The sequence below is a fragment of the Poecile atricapillus genome, chromosome 16 (genome assembly GCF_030490865.1).
Source record: "Poecile atricapillus isolate bPoeAtr1 chromosome 16, bPoeAtr1.hap1, whole genome shotgun sequence".
Lineage (NCBI taxonomy): Eukaryota > Metazoa > Chordata > Aves > Passeriformes > Paridae > Poecile > Poecile atricapillus.
In genome coordinates this window covers 3,990,049-4,014,187 of record NC_081264.1, presented here as the reverse complement: position 1 = coordinate 4,014,187, position 24,139 = coordinate 3,990,049, and the positions used below count along the sequence as shown (strand labels likewise).

Genomic DNA, 24,139 nt, shown 5'->3' with positions numbered 1-24,139 from the left:
GTTCCAGAGCTGTTCCAGAGTAGGGAGCGGTTCTAGAGCGGTTCTAGAGCGGGGAACGGTTCTAGAGCGGTTCCAGAGCGGTTCTAGAGTGGGGAACAGTTCTAGAGCGGTTCCAGAGCGGTTCCAGAGTGGTTCCAGAGCGGTTCTAGAGCGTGGAACGGTTCTAGAGTGGGGAACGGTTCTAGAGCGGTTCCAGAGCGGTTCTAGAGCGGATAACGGTTCTAGAGCGGTTCCAGAGCGGTTCCAGAGCGGGGAACGGTTCTAGAGCGGTTCTAGAGCGGGGAACGGTTCTAGAGCGGTTCCAGAGCGGTTCTAGAGTGGGGAACGGTTCTAGAGCGGTTCTAGAGCGGTTCCGGAGTGGTTCTAGAGCGGTGAACGGTTCCAGAGCGGTCCCAGAGCGGCTCTAGAGCCAGGGAACGGTTCCAGAGCCGGGGAATGGTTCCTGCAGCTGCCTCTGCTCTCCTGCTGTCCAGGCCATCAGTGCAGGCTGAGGCCAAAGGTTCTTGTGCAGAAAATTGGGGGAAAAAAAATGAAAGAAAACCAAACCAAAACAACCCAAGTCTGGAAGATCTGGGACCGTTCCAGCTAATTCCAGGAGTTGGGGTGGTTTAAAGCAATAATCCTTGCACACATCAGGGGGCTGGGGGGAAGTAGCAGCTCCCTCAGCTTCCCTCCTGAGGAACAGAAAATCCTTGGAAGCAGGAGGGGTGTGAGGGGACCCAGGGGCCGCCTTCAGGGCTGGGCCAGTCGCTGCTACACAGCTCAGAGGTGAAGAGGAGGTAGTCACAACCCTAAAACACAGCCGGGCTCCTTCAGCAGCGGAGCTCCCGAATTCCTCAGGCGAAGGAACCGCCCGCAGCGGCTGGAAACGACAGGAACCAACCCAAACCTGCTTCCCTGTGGGCACAGAGCTCCCTAAACCCTTCCTCGTCGCTGTTACTGTGTTGGTGGTGGATCTTCTCAGCAAAAGGATGTGCCACAACACTGCTCAGGTGGGCCAAACCAGAGGTGAAGCTCAAGCAGGACTCGCAGGATGAGGCCGGTGACACCAGATTTGGCCTAACCACGACGACACGGACACCAGGCGACGGTGACACCCACACCAAAGCCAAGGAGCTTTTTTCGTTATTGCAACTGAGGTATTGAGATCACACAAGCAGGACAGGCTGATGCTCCCAAGCCCAGCACTCCCATCTCCTGCCGGGAGACGCCGGAGCCGCCAGGAGCGGAGGCTGGAAGGACACAGAGCATCAGAAACGCGACGGGAACGCTGCCACGGGGACCGGAGAGGGGGAAAGAGAGGGGAACGGTCAGGAGGGAACTATTGCTTGCCAAAATTACACACCAGGGGAACTCGACGGCCTCCCTCCCCCAGCTGAAAATAAATAAAGGGGAATAGAAAAGATCTGGGGGAGTTTTCAGTGGAAGGGAGGGTGGAGGGGGCTTGGGGGAGGTGGAGGACCCTGGGATCAGAGGCTGTAGCAAGGCGTGGCTGCGCTGGAAGACAGGACACCAGGGACATCAGGGACCTAGAGGGGCGTGGCAGAGGGTGGGGAGAGCCGGGCAGGGGCTCCCTTTAATCGCTGGCGACGTGGTTCTCGTTCTGCAGGGTGTGCCAGCGCTCGATCTTCTTGTCCTTGTTCTTCAAACACTCGTACCAGTGTTTCAAGCGCTCGCCCTTGGCCGTGATCCCCAGCTGGCAACCTCCTGGGAAAAGGGGAGAGGAGTTTGTGTCCAGAGGTGATGCTGGCATTCCAGGAAATCACACCTCACGCCCTGCAAGGCTTTTTCCGCCTCCTGGATCAAAAATCCAATGGAAGCACCTGGAGATGCTTTTCCTGCCCAGAAGACCTTCCAGGGGCGGCACCAGATTCCATCATCCCACCTGGGCAGGTGACCCAGGCCCCCCTCCCATCCAGCAAACCCCGTACCAGGCACCAAAGCCGTGCCCCAGAGGGCAGAGACTTGCAGCTCAGCACTCACCGATGTAGTCATTGGATTTTCCGATGTCGTAATCCCAGACGGAAATGTCCAGGGATTTCTTGGCCAGGTCGCTGTGTTTGATGTCATAGAAGAACTCCTGCAGGAATGGGAACACCAGTGTGAACCCCAAAGGAAGACACACCCTAAAAGCTGCAGTTAAAGGGTTGGACCCGATCTCTGTCCAGCCTGGATTCAAAATCCAAGGAGAGGATGGTTAAAATACAATTAACGAAGGAAAAAACGCTCCTTCCCTGTGGCTTTTCCAGGAGCTGAGCTCACCCCTTGCACCTACGTGAGCCCTTCCCAGGTGTCCCATCAAAGCAGCTCCAGTGGAGAATTTCCAGTTTCCACCCTCATCCCACCCACATCCCCAGCTGGGATAGCACGGATCCGGCAGCAGGGAGCTTCCAGAGGGTGTGGTGCTGCCATGGCAAAGTCATTCCCAAAATATTCCCGGGCACAGGAGTGGGAAAGGAGCTTGAGCAAAGAGGCCAAGCCTTGGGGATTTTGTCTTCCACCTCCTCCACTCAACACGGTTTTCAGTAGATTGATTTAATAATTAAAAAAAATACCCATCCGTACCTCGTTAAACTCAGGATTCAACGTTTTCTTCTTAATCTGCGTCTTGTGCTTGGCCTTTTTGCCCATGTCAGGTTTCAGCCAACTGGGGGCAACAGGAAACAGCTCAAAAATCAAGTGCAAGAAGAGTGGGAGTTTATAAGCTTTAAAAGTGCGTTTCTGGGCTGGAAGAGATTTATTTAGGGCCAGTCTCCCTTCCCACCTTCCAGAGGATGTGGGAAAAGTGTGGGGCTGGGGCTGTGCAGGCTAGCTGCCGATCCAGAATTCAATTTGGAGCTGGGATTAATTAGATCTCTGTTAGAAGCCAATTTAAAAACGTAAAGCCACCATCTTCTGTTTGTGGAAATGGAGAATACAACAAATAAAGAGAGACTGGGAAGGGAAACTGCTCAGTTCCACTGAGCTACAAAAAGATGAGCAGAATATGTTCAATATGAGAATTACTGAATGAGTTTTATGGAGAGCAGAGGGTTTTTTTCTGAAGGCAAAGTTAAAACACAGGTGCAAAAACCCCACCAGGAATGGCTGCAGGGAGCTCTCCATGGTGCAGCTCACGAGGTCGGAATAAAAACCTTATTCCCCCACATTCCCATGTGGGTTTATGGGGCAGCAAGTGGGGCATGGAGGGACACGGAGCCACCTCTGTCCTGCAGCCAGGGTGGGTCAGAGGTGGAGAGAAGGACCCCCCTGTCCTCCAGCTTCCACTGTCCCTGGATTCCCACCACGCCCTTGATGGGTCACGGGTGGGAATCCCATTCCTACGGATCCCGTGGAAGTTGGGCACCTCCACCTTGGGCTGCAGCCCCAAACCCACGCCCACATCTCCTTTCTCTGCAGACACAAGGTGACCAGTCAAAGGTCGGACTCCCAAAGTCTTTCCCAGCCTTTAACAATCCTGGGGTTCTCCATGAGGTTCCCACGGGATCTGGGCACTTGGGGAGCGACACACCCAAGGGCTGGGTCAGCACCCCTGAGCCCCACCCACAACGGGGACACCACTGGACTGCTCCCACTGCACGAGGCCTCCAGAGGAAGGAGCACAGCAGGCGGCTCCACGGCCGCGTGCTCCACCCCGGAGCCGTTCCCGGCTCACTCACAGCTTGACGAAGGGATCCGAGTATCCGTTGGCGTCCATGGCCGCCAGGTGCACGCAGCGCACGATGCCCACGATGAGCCCGCCCTGCTGGGTGCTGTACATGAGGGACACCAGGATCTTCCCGCGCTCCTCCACGTCCCCACCGCGATCCACCTGCGGGAGAGGCGGGCGTGGAGGAGCCGGGCCAGGAAAAACTCAGTGGGGGAGCAGGAGGGGTGAGATGGATATCAGGGAATGTCGGATCTCCGTGACCGCGGGGGATAACGGGGTTGTACACGAGGGATGGGGCGTGGGTGGAGATTGTCCCCCTCCAAGGACTCACCTCCTCTTCGTACAGAGCCATCCCACGGGATGCGCCGGTCGTTCCGGTGCGCTTCGTCTGGGATGGGAAAGGGATAAGGAAACTGCCGTGAATGACCGGGAGAGGCACCATCCCACAGCGAAAAAACCTGGGAATGCCAGCAGCCCAGCTCCCGCGCTGCACTCTGGAGTGGAAAGGCCTCAGGAATGTCCTGAGGTGGCTCATCAAGCCCCACCCCAGGAGATCCAGCAGGGGACAGAGCAACCTCCACGGTGCCATCCACCCGCAGGGGCTGGCAGTGCCAGCAGGAGCAGGCCCTGGAGTCACTTCCCATGGATTCCCACCACACCCTCACCTCCTGGCCTTGGGATGTCACATCAGCCCAGGCTCAGGTGGGAATCCAACCCCTAAAGGTGCTGGAGAAGTCAGGCACCTCCAGCCCATCCCTGCATCCCTCAGGAGCCGTTTGTTTTCAATCCCAATGGGAACAGAAGGAATTTCCACGGACACTCACTGGTATTACTCTCTCCAAGCAGATGTTGAAGTTCTTCTTCTGGTTGGCTTTGAGTTTTTTCAAGGCAACTCTGGTTTCTCCGATGAACTCGTTGTGGCCGAATTTGTCCTCGTCACACACGGAGATCCTGGAGGGAAGAAGGGAAAGGGGAACATCAGCCATGGAGCAGTGTCTGACTCCAGAGCCAAACCCACCCCTGCTGGGGGGAGGGAAAAGCAAAAAGCAAAGCAAATCCTCCCCCCAAACCCACCCTTGATCTGGATTTCCTCTGACCAAAAGCAAACAACCCCCAAATTTCTAGCTTGGCGAAAAAAAAAAAAATAAAAAAGTAAAAATAAATTTTTAAAAAATCAACATTTTATATATTTGCTTTGTGATGGAGCAAGAAATCAAGAGGTGGAAGTTTCTTGAGCAGAGAAAGAGTCACGAATTTTGAGAGCTATTTGTATGGACTTCTTTTTTCTGAGATGTTGTCAAATCAGCAGAGATACACATCTCTATGATTATAAAAATTATAATTGATAATTATTGATTATAATTATAATAATATATTATAATTATATCTTATAATATATAATAATTATATAATTATCATTATATATTGATTATAATTAACAATTATAGATTATAATAAATTATAATTTTTTATAATATAAATAAATCTAAATTATATATAATATAATATAAATAATATAAATTATAATTTATTTATAATCAATAATTTAATATTAAATGACAAGGTCAAAACACCAGTCTTCCTCTCTTAAAAGAACCATCCAAATGAGCAACCTCACATTGATTTTAACCCAAAACCGTATTTCCCACTGCCCCAACCCTGCTGTACACTCCTGGGTGACATCCACAGCTCCCATCCCAGCCTCCCGTGGGATCCCTGGGCTCCTGCTGGCCTTGCCTGAGGGTTTTCCTCTGCATGTCCTCGTCGGTGATGCCGTGGTACACCAGGGTCTCGTTCCACACCGGGTTCCGGGTGTTGCGCAGCGTCTTCGTCCGCAGCTTATTCGACTGTGGGGTGGAGTAAACACGGGGGAATTACACCCCAGAGCTCCTCCCTGCCCAAATCCCAGCTCCTGGCAGGGATGCCCCATCACATCTGGCACAGCTGGGTGATGCTGGGCCAGTGGCTCCAGGGGAGCGTCACGGTGGAACTTTGCGCAAGCACCGGGGATTTGGTGACACGTGGGGGCCGGGAGAGCCTGGATTTTGTCACTCCCTGGGGTTTATTCCCTCAGGGAGAGGGAAAAGGGCACCCAGGGCAAGCTGTGGGGTCACAGCTCTCATGGTTTAAAGGAGGTGACAGTGGGGAAATGAGGAGCTGTCACTTGCTTGTGTGTCTTTCACAACCATACATTCAAAATTTAAAAAAAAAACCCACTAAAATAAATTTCAGGAGATGAGAGCAACAGAAATCAAATCTATCCTCAGCATCACACCTGGATTTCCCCCAGACAAGAGCAGGAATCCCCTGTGCATAAAGCAGAGCTGTAAAATCAATCCAATGATTTTATTATTATCAGTTTTCCCCTGGCTTTACTCCTGGATCCTCTGAGCAAAACCCTGCTGTTTCCTCTAAGCAATGAGCCAGCACTGCTGGTGGTGGTCATTCCTTCCAGATTTGCCCACCAAGATCAGCTCCCTCCCCCTGGGCTGGGGAGGGAGATTTCCAGGAATTCCCATGATGGAGCCAGAGCTTCCAGCACGGTTCTCTCCCCACAGCTCCAAACGTGCTGCAGCTCCCAAGCAAACAGATAATTCCAACCCTGGCCATAATTAGATTTTTGGGCAGATGTTTTGTGATGCATTAACAGCAATGCCTCCTCTGGAGCTCCCCTCCATCCCTGAGCAGATTCCTGCCTGCAGGATGAGCTGTTCCTCAGGTCTGGGAGAGCATCTGGGAACATCCTCCCTGTTCGGAGAAACCCCCGGGGGAAAACAGCAGCGAGCGGAGAAATCAACGGGGAAAATCGGATCCGAGGGAGGGATCTGAGAGGGATTTGAGAAACCTCTGCTCCATCCCCAGCACCAAACCTGGCAAAGCCTCACCTTGCTGGCTCCAGGCAGGAGGTGCAGCTTCACGTAGGGATCAGCCAGGCCATTGGAATCCATTGGTTTTAAGCCCTAAAAAAGGATAAAGGAAACACAGGGCGTGAATCCTCCTTCAGCAAAGCCAAGGCAGAGGAAAAACTGCCCATGAAAAACCCCAAGAGAAAATGTGTTCAGTGACCCAAGAGCCTCTGCCCCAAGCGGCTGTGGGCGCCAGGATATGCTGAAACATCCAACCCACCCCTGGAAAAATCAGAGTTGTAGAATCACAGGATGGTTTGGGCTGGAAGAGACCTCGAATATCAGCCAGCTCCACCCCTTGCCATGAGCAGGGACATTTCCTCTGTCCCAGGTTGCTCCAAACCCTGGCCTACTTGTCCTTGGACACTTCCAGGGATCCAGGGGCAGCCACAGCTTCTCTGGGAGGACTGTCCTCCCACAGATCTCTTGGAGCCACACAAGGAAAAGCTCCCCCAACCCTCCCCAGCCAGGAGCAGCTGTGGCTGGGCTCTCCCGAGGGAGCAGCCTCTGCCAGCAGCCACATGGCTTCCATCCCAGTGTACCAGAGAAACTGGGAGCCAGATGGGTTTAAACCAGGGAAAAAGGAGGGGAAAAGAGGAGCTCTTGCCTTGGCCTTGATGAGGGTGCAGTGCAGGGAGCTGTTGTCCTGGTCGTAGAGCAGGCTGAACTCCAGAGCTCCCAGCGTGGCTGACAACGAGGGAGGAGGAGGAGGAGGAAACCTCGTTAAAACCCCAGCCAATAACTTCATTTAATCATCCACGATTAGTAATAATTAGAAAGATTTGCGGGTCAAACGTAAAAGCTGTTTAATACAGTGAGACTGTGCTGGCAGCAGCCAAACCACCACAAATCCAGGCGGATTCGGGAGCTCTGCACAGCTTTTGCCCAGGGAGAGCAGCCTGGCTCTCCAATATTCACCAGGCAAAGGAGGAGTAACCTCACCAACCCTTCCCATGGCAATTCCACCCTGGATCACCCTGAGGAGATGCTCCAGCTCATGAACAGCACGTCCTCCCAGGGCTGGGGCTCAGCACCTGGCTCCCGTTTTGGCTTTTTGGAAACCAGCTCAGGCTCGTGTTCCTTCATCCCAGGGATGAAGAGCAGGCACAGAACGCATCAGCTGCTCCTATCCAAGCACCTCTTCCCAACCCCGAGAAGCTTTCCCACCCAGGATGTTCTACCACAGATCCTCAAATCAGCCCCCAGCTCCAAACCCCGCAGGGAAGCAACATTCCCCAAGGACATTCCTCACTGGAGACCCACCTGCAGCATTCCCCAAGGACATTCCCTGCTGGAGACCCACCTGCAGCATTCCCCAAGGACATTCCCTGCTGGAGACCCACCTGCAGCATTCCCCAAGGACATTCCCTGCTGGAGACCCACCTGCAGCATTCCCCAAGGACATTCCCTGCTGGAGACCCACCTGCAGCATTCCCCAAGGACATTCCCCACTGGAGACCCACCTGCAGCATTCCCCAAGGACATTCCCTGCTGGAGACCCACCTGCAGCATTCCCCAAGGACATTCCCTGCTGGAGACCCACCTGCAGCATTCCCCAAGGACATTCCCTGCTGGAGACCCACCTGCAGCATTCCCCAAGGACATTCCCCCCTAGAGACCCACCTGCAGCATTCCCCAAGGACATTCCCCCCTAGAGACCCACCGCCTTCCAATGCGAGTCACACCCTCCCACCCACCTCCTCCGAATCCCACACTTTCCAAAGAAACTCCCTCCCTCCCTGGGTACGTACTGCCTTCATCCGAATCGTAGCTGTTGGCATCCTCCTCCTCCTCCTCGCGTTGCTGCTGCCGCTGCGGTGCCGCGGCTGCCGGCGGGGGCTGGCTGGCAGCAGGGGGCTGCCAGGCTGGCCTGTCCTCCCTGCCGGGGGGCGCGGCAAAGCCCCCTCCCCTCTCCTCCCTGCCGGCTCCTCGGGGCTCCGGGGGTCCCAGGGGGGGGCTCGCTGCGGGAGGGACCCCGTTAGCCCCCGGCCCGCTCTGCTCCAGCCCCCCGCAGCCAGCCCGGCCTTACCTTGTCTCTCCGGGAAGCGGGAGGGGCCCCCCGGCCTCGCCGCTGCGGCCGCCGGCGCTGGGGACAGAGGTGGCATCAGCCTGGGACGTTCCCTCGTGGCCTCCGGGCCAAGCCAGAGCGTCCCTGGCCCGGGAGTGTCGCCAGGGACTGAACGCCTTGGCCGCGATCCCATCGCATCCTACCTGCGGGCGCTGCTGCCGGGCCGGGTCCAGCGGCGGGAGCGGCGCTGGCCGGCGGGGGTGGCCGCTGGCCCTGCACCGAGCCGGTTCTCTTCACACCTGCGGGGACAGGGGACAATCAGCGGGAAGCTCCCGCCTTTGTGTCCCCTCGCTGTGGCCCCGCAGGGATGCGGGAGCGCCGCTCTCACCGGGGCTCCTGCTGACCCCGCTCTCGGCAGCCAGGTCGCGGCTGTCGCTGTCCCCAGCGGTGTCCTCGCTGCCGCACGGACCCGGCCGGCCCTCGGCTGCTTTGCGGCTTCCCCGGGCGGCCGCTGCGGCGTCGGTGCCTGCAGGGAGAGGGATGAAGGAGCAGAGGCTGGAAAAGCGAGCTGGCATCCCCGGGTGCTGCCCGGCCTGGCTGCCAGCGGCGGGGGGACAATGGGCACGGCACCACCCTGTGGCAGCGGCCTCAGGGAGACAAGGAGTTACACTGTCCCACCCCAAACCCCTTGTGAAGGGCGGCCCAGGAGTTCTGATTGGGTTTGAGTCCCTGGGGGTTCTCCCTTGGTGTGTTTCTAATGGTCCCTGATCCTGAACTCCACCCTCAAAGGTGGAAACCCTCGGGAGTTCTGTCCCTCAAAAACCCCTGCTGTGCCTCTGTTCGGGGCTCTCTGTTCTGGACCTGAGTTTGTTCTCATGCTGAATAAATGGTTTCATGAACCGGGAGCCCGTCTAGTTGGTGTTTCATGCTGGTCCCCAGAATTCTGCTGCTTCCCTGGACGAGATCCTGAGGTTGCTGACTGCAACATCCCCCGAGCTGCGGGAGGGCTCTGCGCCATCAAACCTGCACACAGTGCCCAGGAAATCCCCAAGGACACGAGGAAAACAAGGCCTGAGGTATCCATCGCCTGGTCCTCAGCACCCATCAAAACCCCTGGTGGCATCCCAGCTCCACATTCCTGGGACTGGGGAGGGGGTGATATTTTCCTTCTGCTGATCATCTCGCATTTATTAAGGAGACAGCCGTGGAAGCTGCCTCGGCCTCTCCCTTCCATCACCCAGCAGCCGCCGTCCCAGCGGATAAATCCCAGCCCGGCGCTCCGGGGTGATGGATTGCAACCCCACGGACGTGACGGGAAAGGTCTCGGCGCTCACCTGGCTGCCGCTGGAGACGCCAGGGATAAATCTTTGGCGTGACATAAATGGGCTGTTTCTCCTTGGCTGGGCTCTCAGGGTCACCGGGCGCGAGGACAAAGCGGAACGCAACAGATTGTGGGGGGAAAGGAGGAGGGAGAGAGGGAAAAACACCGGGAATGCTGAAGAGCAGGGAAGGGAGGTGGTGGAAAATGAGCATCCAGGAGCGGGAGCCCCGTGGTGCGGAGAGAGCGGCGCAATAAATAATTTTCCAAGGGAGCTGTAGGAAAATCATGGGCACGGCAGGAGCATGCTGAGCACCGGGAGGGACGTGCGGAGCTGCCAAAGCCTTCCCGACTCCAGGAGCCGTCGGATTAATAAAAGCCGCCCGTGGGGCTGCGAGGTTTAACGGCACCCGCTACGGGCGTAATTAAATCGCCTTAATTAAGTGCCTTCCCCAGCTGCTGCTGCTGCACGGGAAGAGGGAGAGCGTCAGTTGGGGGCATCAGAACCCGGCCTAAAGGAAGGGTGGGATGGAGGGGATCATTCCAAGCGGGAACTGTCCCCTCAGCCTTTCTTTGCCTCTTCCATGGAGCCAAGAGGAGGAAGGTTTGCAGCCACTGAGCTGCTCCCAACTTAGTGATCACCCAAACGAGCAGTAGACGGTGTTGGAGGGGGATCAGGGATCCTCATCCCCTTGGCATCCCGTATGGAAGTGTGAAAATGGGGGCTGCTACTCAAAATGAACTCCCAGGGAGATTTTCCCACTCTCCCCATCCCCCTGACAGGAGCCAGGTGGGGGTCGGGCTCTTCTCCCAGGTAAGAAGCAACAGGACACGAGGAAATGGCCCCAAATTGTGCCTGGGGAGGTTTAGGTTGGATATTAGGGAAAATTTCTTCACTGGAAGGATTGTCCAGCCCTGGCACAGGCTGCCCAGGAGTCCCCATCCCTGCAGGGGGATTTAACAGCAGTGTGGCCCTTGGGGACATGGGGTGGCCTTGGCAGTGCTGGGGGGGAATGGTTGCACTCGGTGGGCTTTGAGAGCTTTTCCAAACGGAACGTTTGGATTTTTCCACGGCTGGAAGTGCTGGAGGGTGCAGGGAACAACCAGAACGAGCCACTGCTGCATCCTCGCCCCGCTCTGCCTCCCGTGCGCAGCACCAGGCTCCGCTGCTCCATCCCCCACAGACAGGAACAAGCCCCCACAAGCCTCCTAAACTTTCTCCGGGAGGTTTTCCAAGGACTGCCGTTAAATAACCAGGAAAAAAAAAAACCAAAAAAAAAACCCAAAAAACCCCACCTGCCCCTCCCAGCAGGACCCACCACCCACGGAGGCGGCTCTGGAACGGCAGCGGCTCAGCCCCGGCGTGTGCGGGAGGTGGGGAAGCCCTGGAATAACCCGGGCTCCCCCCGCAGGGTGGGCGGCAGCAGCCGGGAGAGGTCCTGCTGCAGCATCCCAGGGGAAAACTGCGGGAAAACGCCTTGGGAATAGAAGGAGGCAGGGACGGGGCCGGGCACAGGCGGCGCGGGGAGGGGACAGAGGCCGGTGCTTACCCTCGGTGTCCTCGGCATCCACCTGGCCTTGGGGGCACAAACAGAGCGAGAGGGGGTGAAGCTGCGGCCCGCGCACCCCCAACCCCAACCCCGGGACATGCCGCCGCTGTTTTCCCGGATTTCCCTATTTTATCCTTTTTTTTTTTCAAGGTTTCTCCATCACCTACCCAGGCACTGCCCAAACTCTCAGCCGGACGCGCCAATCCCCACCCGGGGCTGCTTTGTCCTGCAACCCCACCCATCCCCACTTGGAAATCCTGGATAAAATCCTGGATAAAATCCTGGATAAAACATCTCCAGGCTCCCCTTTAGGACACGGGCAGCAGCCACACGACTGCTCTGGATGCTTTTTCCCCAGAGTTTTCCTCTTGCCGAGGATGGGAAGGAGCCCTGGAGCCTCGCTGGCAGCGCTGGTGGGGACAGCAGCCGCTGTCACCTACCTCGGGTGGGTGCCCGGGAGGGGAGTTTGGGGTCCGGGGCGGGCGGCTCGGCCGGGCGGGGCTCGCTCGGGGTTTGGGGTCCCTTCTTGCTGATGGGCATCGGCTGCGGCAGCATCTGCTTGGGCAAACCCTTGAAGAACCAGGCACCGGAGCGTTTCCACACCTGCGGGAGCAGCGCCGGGGCTCTCAGAGCTTCATCCATCCCACCGCGGTCCTCCTCAGTGCGACCCCACATCCCCGCCCTGCTGCCCACCCCGCGAATTAATGAATCAATTAACTCCCTGGCTCGTGCTGCAGCAGCCAATCTCTGCCCAGCACAACCCCACAAACCTTTGATTTCGTGAAATAAAACATCATTTGGTGTGGCAAACATCCTGTAAGAGCCACGCTCAAACAGCGGGCTGGGAGAGGCTGGAGGCCCCAGGGAGGCTGAGTCGGTGCCATCTCGGAGGTGTGGGGTGGGGGACAGGAGGGGCCAGGGGTGACAGGGGGGACAGGAGGGGACAGGGATGGGGACAGGGGGGGACAGGGGGCCACACGCACCTCCCGCTGCTCGCTGCAGATCTTGCAGAGCCAGATGGCCTGGGGCCGATTGTTGGTGGTCTGCACCCCGCACTTGGTGCACACATTCTGCAGGCGAAACGAAGAGCAGGGTGACACCGGTGCCACCAAAAATGTCCCCAACACCAGCAGCAGGCTCCGAGGAGCTTTTCCTGCACAGCCACCGGTGACTCCGGGGATGCCGGGCTATGGAAACGGGCACCCAAAATCCGCCCTGCCCGTAGGGTGGGGAGGTTTTTGGGGCTCTGGGGAGGGGGGGTCTCACCTTCTTGCAGTCCTCGCAGACGACACAGGCGGAGCCCCTCGTCCCCAGCTGCTCCCCGCAGAGGATGCAGCGGTTGACACCGTCCCCCAGCACGCTGCGGCGCATGTCCTCCAGCCGGGTCATCAGGCGCCTGCCAAGAGGGCACAGGGAACGTCAGGAAAGGCGCTGGGAATGCCAGGAAAAGGGCTGGACACCGGGGTAGGTCCTGCTCCTTGGGGGTGGGCGCTGCCTTTGGTCCGGCTGCTCCTTTTCCAGGCGTGGCTCCCCATGGAGCCGCTCCCTTTCCAGCTGCAAAAACACATCCCAGTGGGAAATAAGGATCCAACAGGTTTATATGGCACAATATCGATTCCAGGGATGCTGCTGGAGAGCCAGCACCGACCTCAGCTTCGTGGGCATGGAAAATCCACCCAAGGCAGCACCTTTGCATGGAGTGATTTGTCCCTGGATGGAAATCTTTCCACCCAGTCCCAGACTGTGAAGAGCTGAAGGAGGAGATCCTGGAAGGGCTGTAATTAGAACTGAATTAATGAATTAATACGGTTATTATTTGAGGAAAAAAAAGGTATATTTTTTATATTTTGAATAAATATATTTTGAGAAAATGATGTATATTTGATGGGAATTCTTGAAATACAATGAAAGCCCACCAGAGATCAGGATGTAAATACACACCTGGTTCCTACAAAAGTAATAATAATAATAAAAACAATAAAAAAAAAAAAAGACCCCAAACCAGTTCAGGAAGTTTTGGAAAGCCAGCACTGGCTGAAGGAGTTTGGAAAGCAGGAACGAGCTGCCTGCCGAGCAGCCGGGAGCTGGCGTCGGCATCGCGCGCTCAGCTAACCCAGAATCCTGGCCCTAAAAATAGTGCGGCCAGGGAAAAAAAAAGCTGCATTATTTATGCCATTGAGTGAGGAAGGAACGAAGAAAGGGAGGAGGAGACCCGAGCCCACCGGAGAGAGCAGCCCCCCGTGGCAGCCTGACCCAGATCTGACGGAGCCGTGGCGGAAAAAAACCACCCGGTGTTGAAAAGATATTTTCCCACGTGTGATGACAGCTTCGGATTTGTGGTGACTCGGCTGCCAGCGCCTCTGAAATGCTCAGAAACCATCCACAAGTTCCCTGCACACACAAAAATGATTCTGGGGTTGGTGTTGGACGGCCAGAATTCCATGGGGGAAAGTCGAATAAAGGAACAGCGGCACGAGGAGGGGAAATTATAGGAGCATGGAGAGGTTTTGGTTTGGAGGAACCTTAAAATCGTCCAGTTCCACCCTTGCCATGGGCAGGGACACCTCCCACTAGACCAGGCTGTTCCAGCCTGGTCTTGGACACTTCCAGGGATGGGCAACCTGTGTCAGAGCCTCACTGCTCTCCCAGGGAGGAATTTCTTCCCAAAATAAAGCATTTTAGGACGTGCCGCCCATCACAGCCCAAAAAGGCCTCGCTGCAGTCAACAGGAGCATCTCAAAGCCACCAATCCCAGCCAGGCTCAGGGATGTGGATCCCTAATTCCAGGAATTATCCAAGCCAAAGCCATGTTAACACATCAGCTCTGCCAAAAGGCGCCCGGGGTTCTCCCACTGCTCCCCAGGCAGGGGCCGATCCCGCTGGGCTCCGGCTGCCGCTGCGGAGGAGCCTCCCGACACCTCCAGATGAAGCTGCAGCCTGTTCCCGGCTGGAAGCTGGGCTGGGTGGGCAGCAGCAGAGCCAGACAGAGCCAGCAGTGGGGTCACAGCTCTGTTGTCACAGCTCTGGTGTCAGCAGACAGCAGATGGGAGAGCTCACGGGTTCCTGACGGCAGCAGGAGGACGTGGGGTTGGAGATCCAGCGATGCTGGCTCTCATCCTTGTGCTGGCAGCCTCTGAACCACAGCAGGGGCATTTTGTGCTCTCCCACTGCCAGCCCAGCTCCCTGCTCCGGGGTGGGATGGGGTTTGGAGCAAGCTGGGCTGGTGGAAGGTGGCCCTGCCCGTGGAATCAGAGGAGATTTGAGGTCATTCCAACCCAAACCGCTCTGGGATTTACTTGAGAGGAGCCGTGGTCCATCCCTGCCCTTCACATCCACAGGTGGTTCCTTCCTAGGGAATGACCCAGCCCTGGAGCCACCTGGGGCCCTCCCAAGCTCCAGAGCCTGCGGCAAACACAGAAATCCCAGAGACTCCAGCAGAGCTGCATCCATCAACACCCAGCCAGCAATTCCAATTAAAACCCTGATTCTGGCTGTTCCCCAAGAGTTATTTAAAAGGAATTAACCCCAGCCCACATCCCATGGAATGTGTGATCCTCACCTCACCGAGGGGGAACATTTTTTGGGGGAAAAAACCTCTCTTTTATAAGGAGCCAAACCCCAAATCCCCTGCAATTCCTCCCTGCTGCGCTGCAGGAGCTCCAAGCAAAGCAGCTTCCAGTTGGAAATCTGCAAGCCCAAACAAACTTATTATAGAAACTGGAACAAATGGCACAATCAAAGGGAGGGGAAAAAAAAAAAATTGGTAAAAAAAGAGGAAAAAGCCTTTGCATTTCAAGAGATTCATTATTTAGCTGCAAAAATCTCTCCCAGGCTCTCATTTACCAGGAGCTGCTCCTTAAGTGGGATTTTTGAACCACTGGAAGAGCTCAGCAGCCAGGACACACCTGTGGCACCACTTGCAAGCCAAGTACATTCCCTAATTAAAACATCCATTCAAGAGGGAGAAATTAGGTTTTTTCTTTTTTTTTTTTTTTCCCCATGACTCAAAGGCTGCTGAGAGAGAACTGTGGAAAAAGTTCAATTTCAAGTCCTGCTGTGAACCTGGCCCTGGAAAAGGGAGGGTTGTGCCCAAACCCCTGGGCTGGGAAGCTCCTGATAAAGGCAATAACTGGGAGAAAAAAGCTCAGGTTTGTCTCTGATCCAGCGTCTCCAGAGATCCAAATCCATCCCATCCTCCCATTAATAACCAAGGGAAGCCCTGCCCTCACCGGGAATGAGATTTCTGCCTTCCCCAAAAGCTTTTCTCTCCTCTGGGTATCATTTCCTCCTCGCTTTTATTGCACATAACCAACAATCCAGCTCATCCCTCTCCCTTCCACGGCTCCAGCAGCATCTTCCCCTGCCCATCCCTCTGGCCTCTGCCAGGTGGGATTCAAAGAGCAGGAAATGTCCTTCAAATTGTTAAAATATGGGGAAAAAAACCTGGGAGTGGAGTAACCGGAGCCTGTGGCAGGGAGCTGGCTCAGGGACAGCCCCGGGGATGGGGAGAGCATCCCTCACCTGCCAGGGAAACAGGGATTTCAGGGATTAGGCACTGATGGGAGAGGGACAGGACCCTGATGATGGAGATCAGCCCAGTCCCAGGAATATGGTTTGGAAGGGGGAAAGTGAACAGTCCCAGGGCAGTGAGGAACATCCCCGAGTGTTCCTGCCCCATTCCAGAGCCCTGGGACAGGCAGGGAAGGGCTCAGGGGCACATCCCAACATTCCCCATGATCTGTGGCAGGAAAAGGATCCCACAGGGATGAGGGGTGACCTTAGGCTGGGTTCAGCCCTGGAGGGGACAGAATCAGCTTTGTCAGAGCTGGGTTTAGGGCTGGACTCCATCCACTACTTCAGAGGTCTTTTCCAACCTAAACGATTCCATGGAACTCTCAGCACTGCAGCAGGAGAAGAGGGATGGGAAGAGGGACAGAGTGACCGGGATAAAGTGCTGATGATCCCAGGAAACAAGACTTAACAACAGAGCAGGAGTTTGCTGTGCTTAAATATGCATCAGCACTGCAGAAACGAATGGCCAAGATGTCCTTAACGGGCTTTAAATCATGGCTGGGAGGACTTTTAATGCGGCAAAAAGGGTGGGAGAAGGAGCTGATCCACGGGGAAGGATCAGTGCTCCTCAGTGCCGTGCAGAAAGCAGCAGGGATGGGCTCAGACACCACATCCATGGCGAAAAAATTCCAGTGAAACACAAAGGAGGTCACCAGGAGCCTCCAGAATGAGGCCCGGCCTCGTCTCCGTGGGGAAATCGAGCGCCTTAAAGGGCCGAATATTAAATTCAGGCTCATTTTCCTGGTGGAAAAGGGACAAGAAAAGCAGCCCAGCTCCAGATTAAGGGAAACATAATTAAAATTGGGATGAGAAATGAGAAGCAATTTTCCTCCCCTCCAAGGGAGCTAAAGGTGAAGCGCCACTGGGGCTTTTCCAGGCCCTCACCCACGCAGGGGAAGACTCCCACGGAGTTTTCCCCAGTATCCCATTCCATGCTCCTCCAGGTGCTTGCAGAATGTGCTACAGCAGGGTGGTCATTTTTGCAGTCTTGGAAATCAGAGAGGAGAGAGGTTTTTGTTTTTTTGGAGGGGAAATCTCAACCAAACCCCCACAAAATCCCAAGCAGCACAAGCTGTCCCCCGGTAATCTCCTCCAGAAATTGTCATCCCAGGAGACACTCCTGTAGCCTCCCTGCCCTGCCTTGAGCCCGAATTTTATTTGTTGTGCTGATGAAGATCCCAGGCTGTGGTCCCCAGACAGTTTCCCTGCCACCGAGGTTAATGACTTCATCCCCGGGGACTTCCATCTGCTCCTGCATTATCCCTGTCTCATCCCAGCCATGAGCAGCCAAATTAAAACCCAATCCCGCTCCAGAGCTGCTCCTCTCGGAGCAAAGGTGGGAGCCATGGGGACACAGGCAGAGCCAGCTGTCACCTCCCCTCTGGGAGAGCCAGCTCCGTGCTCTCCGGAAATATCCGTTTCTACCTTGGGATGGTTTCAGATCTTTCCCTCAATGCCAGGAGCGTGCTGGAACTCATTAGGCCCGGCTGGGTTATTGATGGCCCCCAATTAGAGATGCAGAACGGAGTCAATTAGTGCCTGCAGGTGCTCCTGTGGCAGCTGGAAAACAGGATCCTCATGGATTGTGGCTGGAATAGCAGCACTGTGACACCGGAGTGTCACAGAGACCCCTGAGCACAGAGAGAGACAGGACAAGAATGGATCCATCCTTGCCCACCTGGATCATCCCTTTCCCCTAAAACTTCCAGCCCCTCATCCCGAAGGATGATCCTGATCGTCCTGCAGCTCTGAGGTCGGGCAGCTCCGGCCCGACGTGCTCCTGCTGTGTCATGTTCAAGATGATTCCAGCTCCTCTCATCCTTCTCTGCGCCACGAGACAAAAAAAAATCCCCCCAACACCAAGTGTCCCTGTCCTCCAGCCCTCATCAGCATCCAGCTCACGTATCCCGCAGGATCCATCCGCCCTCGGAGCTAAAAATACTCCTTCACGGGATTAATTTGAGCTGGGTTTGACACCAAGTCCAATTCCACAAACAACAGCTCAACAAGAGGCATCGATTTGTTCCCAAGACGGGGGGCGGGTGGGATGGAGGATGCAGGAGATGGAGGGCAAAAAATTGGGAAGGATTTGAGGCGTGAGGAGGTTCATCCACGGCCCCAGCCGTGGGATTCAGGATTCCTCAAGGATTGGGGTGTAAAGCTCAAATGAATCCCTCAAACACCTCCACTTATTGAGGCAACTCCAAGTATTCACCACATGTTCCTCCTCTGGAATCTCACTCCGTGTGAGCTATTCCTTATATTAGCCAAAAGCGGTGTTTTCATGGAAGAATAGAATGGTTTGGGTTGGAAACCATGGGCAGGGACACCCTCCACTATTCCAGGCTGCTCCAACACAGCCCTGGACACTTCCAAGGGATTAGGGCAGCCACAGCTCCTCTGGGTGAGTTTTAATGGATTTGTTTTTCCTTTTACAGGAGTAGAAAAATCCCAGAAAATAAAATAAAAAATAAAAAAACCAGGATTTCCAGGAGCAGCTCCCTAAAGCAGCCTGGCCAACCGAGGTCCTCCCTGCCAGAGGCCAGCCTGGCAAACCCGGATTATTTTGTAACAGAAGGAGCAATCCTGGATAACGCCCGAGCCGCTCCCGAACGGATGATTCCGTCCGAGGCTGATCCAGCCGCTGTCCCACATTCCCAGGGCTGAACATCCTACAGCTCTTGTTGTGCAAGCCAACAAACACAAAGGGGCTGGCACGGCTCCCGCTACGCCTCCACGCAGGAGGGGGATCAGCTGCGGCTGCACATCCGCCACAATTCCCGGCTCCCGGCCCCTCCGCCCGGCTTTTCATGAATGAGGATGAGCAAACCTCCTCCGGCTCGGCACAGAAGGAGAAAGGGAAGAGTTGGGAGCCAGCTGTACAAAGTGAATTTCTCCCCAGGATGATTTATGCCTCATCCAAGGAGCGCGGCGTTGGAAGGGAATTCTTACCGGGCAGCAAAAGGGCAAGGCCAGGGAAAGAGGTTTGTGGATCCCCGGCCACTCGGAGCCACTTTCACCTGGCTTCTACCAAAAAAAGCCACGAGAGGGAAGTGCTGTGTGCTGGAAAATGATGAAAAATGATGGAAAATGAGCCCCCAGAGGCTCTGAGGGAGCAGCACATCCATGGGGCACGGGCAGGGAGAGCAGCCCCCAGAGAGGCAAAACCTTCCCAAGATGCTCACAGATCCTCCTAAGCAAGGATTTCTAAAAAATGAGGAAATAAATGCAGCCAGAGCATTGCACCCCAATATTTGAGGGACAGCAAACTGTCCCTGAGCTGTGAGAGGGAATTTGGCACTCCCCAGAGCAGTGGGGAGTGTGGCTCCTGCCTGGGCCCGAGTGTTTTCCCTGCTAGGAAAAAGAAAAGGAGCGGTGGGTGCTTGAACTCGTCAAGGAGAAACTGTCAGGGAAACAGGTGTGATCCCAATGGGATTATGAAGATCCCCTCTGGAAAACCATTCCCAGCAGGGCAAGGGGATGGATACCTCGGCATCCACGGAAAGGAAACACGGGCACTTCCCACCCTCTGCACGGGCACCGGGAGTGCTCCTGGTGGAAAACGAGGCACCAGTGGCTGTGGGGACCCCAGGACCCCCCAGCAGCTCTGAACATCACTCAGCCCTCCTGAGCCTCGCACACAGCTCCTTGCAACGTGGGATTAACCACCGGGATGGATCCATCCCCCCTCCATCCGCATTCCCAGAATGGGGACCAAACTCCTCCATGCTCTGGCTCAGCTCTGGACAAGCACTGAGCTGCTCCTGAGGATCCCTTTTGGACTGAAAAAAAGCCGGGATGAGAGCAGAGCTCCTGGTTCCAGCCCCCCGGAGCGCCAGCGGCACCCGGAGCCGCTCCCTCCCTGCTCGCAGGTTCCTCCTGGCCGAGGCCCAAAGATCCCCCGCAGGCTCCATTCGGGAGAAGCACCGCAGTGCAGAGGCTGCTGCCCAGGAAAGCAGCCAAGCAGAGCCTCCTCCCGCGGCCCCGGCGGGCTCGGGGTCCCTCCGTCCCCGTCCCTCGGTGTCCCCAGCGCCGCCTTACCCGATGCGCTCCTGCTCCATCTCCTCCATCTTCTCGGCGCGGGCGATCACCCGGTTGATGATTTCCTTCTCCTCATCCGTCAGCTCCTCGCCCTTGCGCTGCCGCTCGGGCTGCGCTGCCCATCCCGCCGGGAGCCTGCCGAGACAGCGGGAACAGGGATCCAGCCATGGATCCATTCCCACCCCCAGCAGTGCCCAGGCACCACTTCCCCAACCCCAAACCCAGCCCAGCTCCCCATCCTCCAGATCCCATCCAACCCGCGGCTCGGAGCTCTGCTCTCCGTTTTCAGGGGGTTTCATATGGAGGGAAAGCTCCTTTTCAGAAATATTCCCATTATTCCGGCTTTTCCTTTGGATCACCAGGTTTGCCTGGCAGCCGCGGGACCGGGGCGGTGGCGCAGGAGTGGGTGGCTTTTTTTTTTGGGAACATTTCTCCAAGCATGGGAGCGTTTTTCCCTCTAACATCATTCCCAAAGATCCTCTCTCCCAGCCTGGGCGTCAGGCAGCGCTAACCTGGTGACAGGGTAACGTCTGCCACTCAGGGGTGCAAAAGGCAAACATTCCTCACCCTCCTGCTCTTCCAAAAACCTTTCCTGGCTCTTCCCCTCTGGATTGAACAGACCCACATGGTCTTGAGCCTTAAGTTCATTAAAACCCTGCGTGATGCTGCCCAAACTTAATTTTTTTTTGCGTCCAAACCCATTTTTTTTCCTGCTCTCAGACCGTCAGAGCAGCAGGGAAAGAGGAATAAGTGGAAAATAAAAGCAAGGGAGATACTTACTGCTCCTTCTCACTGCTGGGAAGCACAGGGAAAGAGAGGGAACAAGGATTAGGTGAGAGCAGGGATGAGGAGAGCCCATCCCACCTCAGGGTGACAGTCCCCAACTCCTGGTCCCTCCCCAGGGAGCCCCAGCGCTCCCAAAGAGCGACCCCAAACCAAATCTGTCGCTGTGGGACCTCAGTCTCCTCAGGGCTGAGCCCCTCTGGGACACCTCCTCAAAGGGGAGTTTCTCTCATCTCAGTTTTGTTTCAGAAAGGATAATCCAAAAGTCTCATTAGCTTCTTGTTTCTCAGGTTTATTAATATATATTATCAAAGGCTTGGCAGGTCTTCCCCAGACCTTCTGCACAAGTTCAACCCACCCCAGCTTTGGCCGAAGTTTGGCTTGAATAGCACAAAATGGCCCTGAACTACGCAGTCTCTTTATCTTTGTACTTATTTTCACTCAATTAACTATGGACACGTATATTATTTTTCTATATTTCTATATTTTCTATATTTCTATATTTTATTATATTATTTTTATGTTTCATTGACCCAGTGACCCAACACCTGTGTGCTGCACTGCGGAATTTTCTATCCAATCACTTCCTGTTACTCAAAAACTTCTAGAAGAAGATGAAGAAGAAGAAAGAAGAAGGAAAAGGGACAACAGCCTAAATCCTCCATCTTGTCTTCTGCTCTCTAAACTTTAACTTTTCACCCAGTGACTTAAGAAAACTCTCTAATCCACACACACTTTAAGCTTTTCTGTTTAGCAGTTGTTTTCATGGTGTTTTCCTGGATGTCAGAGCTTGGTGTCAGAGACAAGGGGACACTCTGTGCCTCAGACTCTGACAAAAGCCAGCCCCCAGCCTGAGATGTGCTCCAGAGGGGACGTGGCCTCACCTCGTGCCAGGACAGAGGGACAGCAGCAGGTCACACACCCCGGCTCTGTCCCCAGCGCCTCGCTCGGGGCGCAAACGCAGCAAAATGTCCCCTCCCAACAGCGCCCAAACCAATCCCCGGTGTCCCCCACGGTGCCACCACCCAGCCTGTCCCTGTGGCCTCACCTGGCTCGGAGGGACATGGTCCTGTCACTGGGGCACATCCACCGGTCAGAGGAGCCGCCCAGCACCGCGTCGGTCATCGCCGGCCACCCCGGGCATGAGCTTGGGGACACCGGTGCCCCGCTGACCGTCCCCAAGCCAGCACAGCAGGGACTTCAATCGCTTTGCTCCCAGGTGAAGAAGAGGAGCTCCCAGCCAGGCTGGAGGGAGAAAACAACAAAAAATCCCTAAAAGTCACGCTGGGAAAGGGTTTGTTTGTGGGATTAAGAGGGTTTGGAGCGGGAATGTCGTTTTAGCGGCTGTCTGGATATTGAGATGCAGGAGTTGCCTCCTTCCCAGGAGGGCAGCACAGTCTGGATGTAATTAATGAATCCCCAACCTCACATTAATTATGAGGCTTCAGGGCCAGGAGGGAAGAGGGGGCTCCATTCCAGAGAAACGGCTACAAACAAGGAAACTTTCTCCCCAAATTCCAGCACGCCTCGCTGTCCTTTCCCAGACCACATTCCCTCTGGAAAATAAACCTCCTTTTTCACTTTGGTCCACTGAAATTTTTGCCAAGTGGATCCAGGAGGGAAAAGACAGTGCCAGGATTCGATCAGGAGGGTCTGTCCACTCCTCCCCAGAGGCTCATCAAAAAGGGTTCTTCAAACCCTTCTGGTGAAAATACCATTGGATGTCAAATCCACAGCCTGACTAATCCTTTATTCCCATTTTCTTAGAGGGGTTTTGCCCCTCCACCCACTGCAGGGGGATGGGGATGGATGGATCCATTCATCAAACCACAGATTTGATAGATTTACCTGCAGCAGAGCTAAAAAATTCACCAAAATCCCCTCTGCAGAGCCACGGACAGCAAGGCTGCTCCCAGCCCATGGATCATTCACCTTCCCATCCTGCTGCCCTGGGATGATGCTGCCTTGGATTCCTCCCTGCTTGGAAGGGACCTCTCAGTTGCCCTCATCCCACCGGGTCCCAACTCCGGCATCCCAGCAGGACCAGAGCTCTGCCCAAACCGGTAAATTCACCTTGGCAGGGCACAAAGCAACTCCAGCAGAGAAACTGGGGAGATTATACTGAGGAAATGATGGAAAACGGGAGCTTGCAAAACTTCCCCGCTGAAATCACCAGCCCCAAGCCAGGAAAAAAATCCCAACTTTCCCCAAAAAAAAAGAAAAAGGGTGGGGGAAAACGCTCTGCAGTATTGAAGGGGTTTCTCATCACTCCCTGAGGAGTCAGTGGAGGCTTGAGGCTCACCTTGGCTTCACGGAAAACTTCGGGATGTAAGAAAGTATTTTTGGAAAAGCAGGAGAAGTGAAGCACGTGGGTAATTAGTGCTCTGCTGGTTCACACAGCGCCTGTTCCCGTGCCAAACCAGAAGGCTCCGATTAACAAGGTCACTTAACGAAGCAAATTGTTCATTTAGGTCCCCCCCCGCCACCTCCACAATCTGCACTGCAGCAGCGAATTCCCGCTGGGAATGAAGCGTCCCGGCACAGCCGGGGGGTCCCGGGGTGGGCACGGATGGGACAGGGAGCACGGGCGGCACCACGATGCCACCACCCGTTTTTGGGGAGAGGCAGGCGGATAAGGGACCCTCCCAAGGTCACACGGGGCAGGAATGTCCACCCCAACCCTGCAGCTGGGGAAAAGAGGGGAAAATCCCTGATTTTCCCAACGGGGAGGGACCAGGAAGGAAAACTCTTTTCCCCAACTGGAACTTTCCGCTAAGAGCAGCGAGGCCGGGAGCGTTCTGCTTTGCTGCGGGTGGAGCAGAGCCCGGAGCCGGTTCCTGAAGGAATACACAATCCCTTTCTCCTCCTATAAATAATAGATTTGGAAAATCTACTTTGCATTACTTCCAGCAACTACCCCCGCTTGCCCTAATGCTTCCTCCGGCGTTTTTAGCGCTCGGGGAAGAACGAAATAACGGCTCAGGTGGTTTTTCCCCAGCCCTGCCAAACCCTGGCTCCCGAGCACCAGGATGTGGCCACCCAAGCGGGGATCGATGGGATGCAGCAGCATTTCCTTAATGAAATGGAAGTGCCAAGACCTTCCAGGGTTTGGCTGACCCCGGAGGGTCTCGGATCTGCCACCCTGGTGTCGGTGGGGATGTGAGGAGCTGTCTCATCCCGAGGTTTTCCGACGGATGCCGGCAGCTCCCGCCGGCGCCAAGGCGGCGCGCCCCGGGCAGAGCCAGGAATAGCAGTGAGGTCTTAATTTCTGGCCTTAAGGAAGGGCCACATGACTCCAATCACGCCGCTCCA

At 55.4% G+C, this 24,139-nt stretch overlaps 1 protein-coding gene across 1 annotated transcript; it reads right to left on the bottom strand.

Moving 5' to 3' along the window:
• Positions 1-1,362: 1,362 nt before the first annotated feature.
• RPH3A (rabphilin 3A) lies at positions 1,363-21,952 on the bottom strand. The gene is made up of 20 exons (XM_058851770.1): positions 21,876-21,952; positions 20,825-20,839; positions 20,045-20,179; positions 12,698-12,827; positions 12,415-12,501; positions 11,872-12,034; positions 11,432-11,458; positions 8,952-9,089; positions 8,767-8,862; positions 8,585-8,641; positions 8,307-8,516; positions 7,163-7,242; positions 6,535-6,609; positions 5,387-5,496; positions 4,474-4,600; positions 3,981-4,037; positions 3,660-3,811; positions 2,566-2,647; positions 1,984-2,080; positions 1,363-1,707 (listed from the first exon to the last, which is right to left on the bottom strand). Exons 1-20 carry the CDS (start codon positions 21,950-21,952, stop codon positions 1,577-1,579), a joined length of 2,046 nt encoding a protein of 681 aa, XP_058707753.1. The 3' UTR covers positions 1,363-1,576.
• Between the last annotated feature and the right edge of the window lie 2,187 nt (positions 21,953-24,139).

Coding starts and splice junctions, on each gene's coding strand:
- RPH3A (XM_058851770.1), bottom strand. CDS start 21,952: ATGACCGACGCGGTGCTGGGCGGCTCCTCTGACCGGTGGATGTGCCCC. Junction 8,863..8,951: donor CGGGGTCAGCAGGAGCCCCG/GTGAGAGCGGCG, acceptor CTGTCCCCGCAG/GTGTGAAGAGAACCGGCTCG. Junction 5,497..6,534: donor TCCTGCCTGGAGCCAGCAAG/GTGAGGCTTTGC, acceptor TCCACCCCACAG/TCGAATAAGCTGCGGACGAA.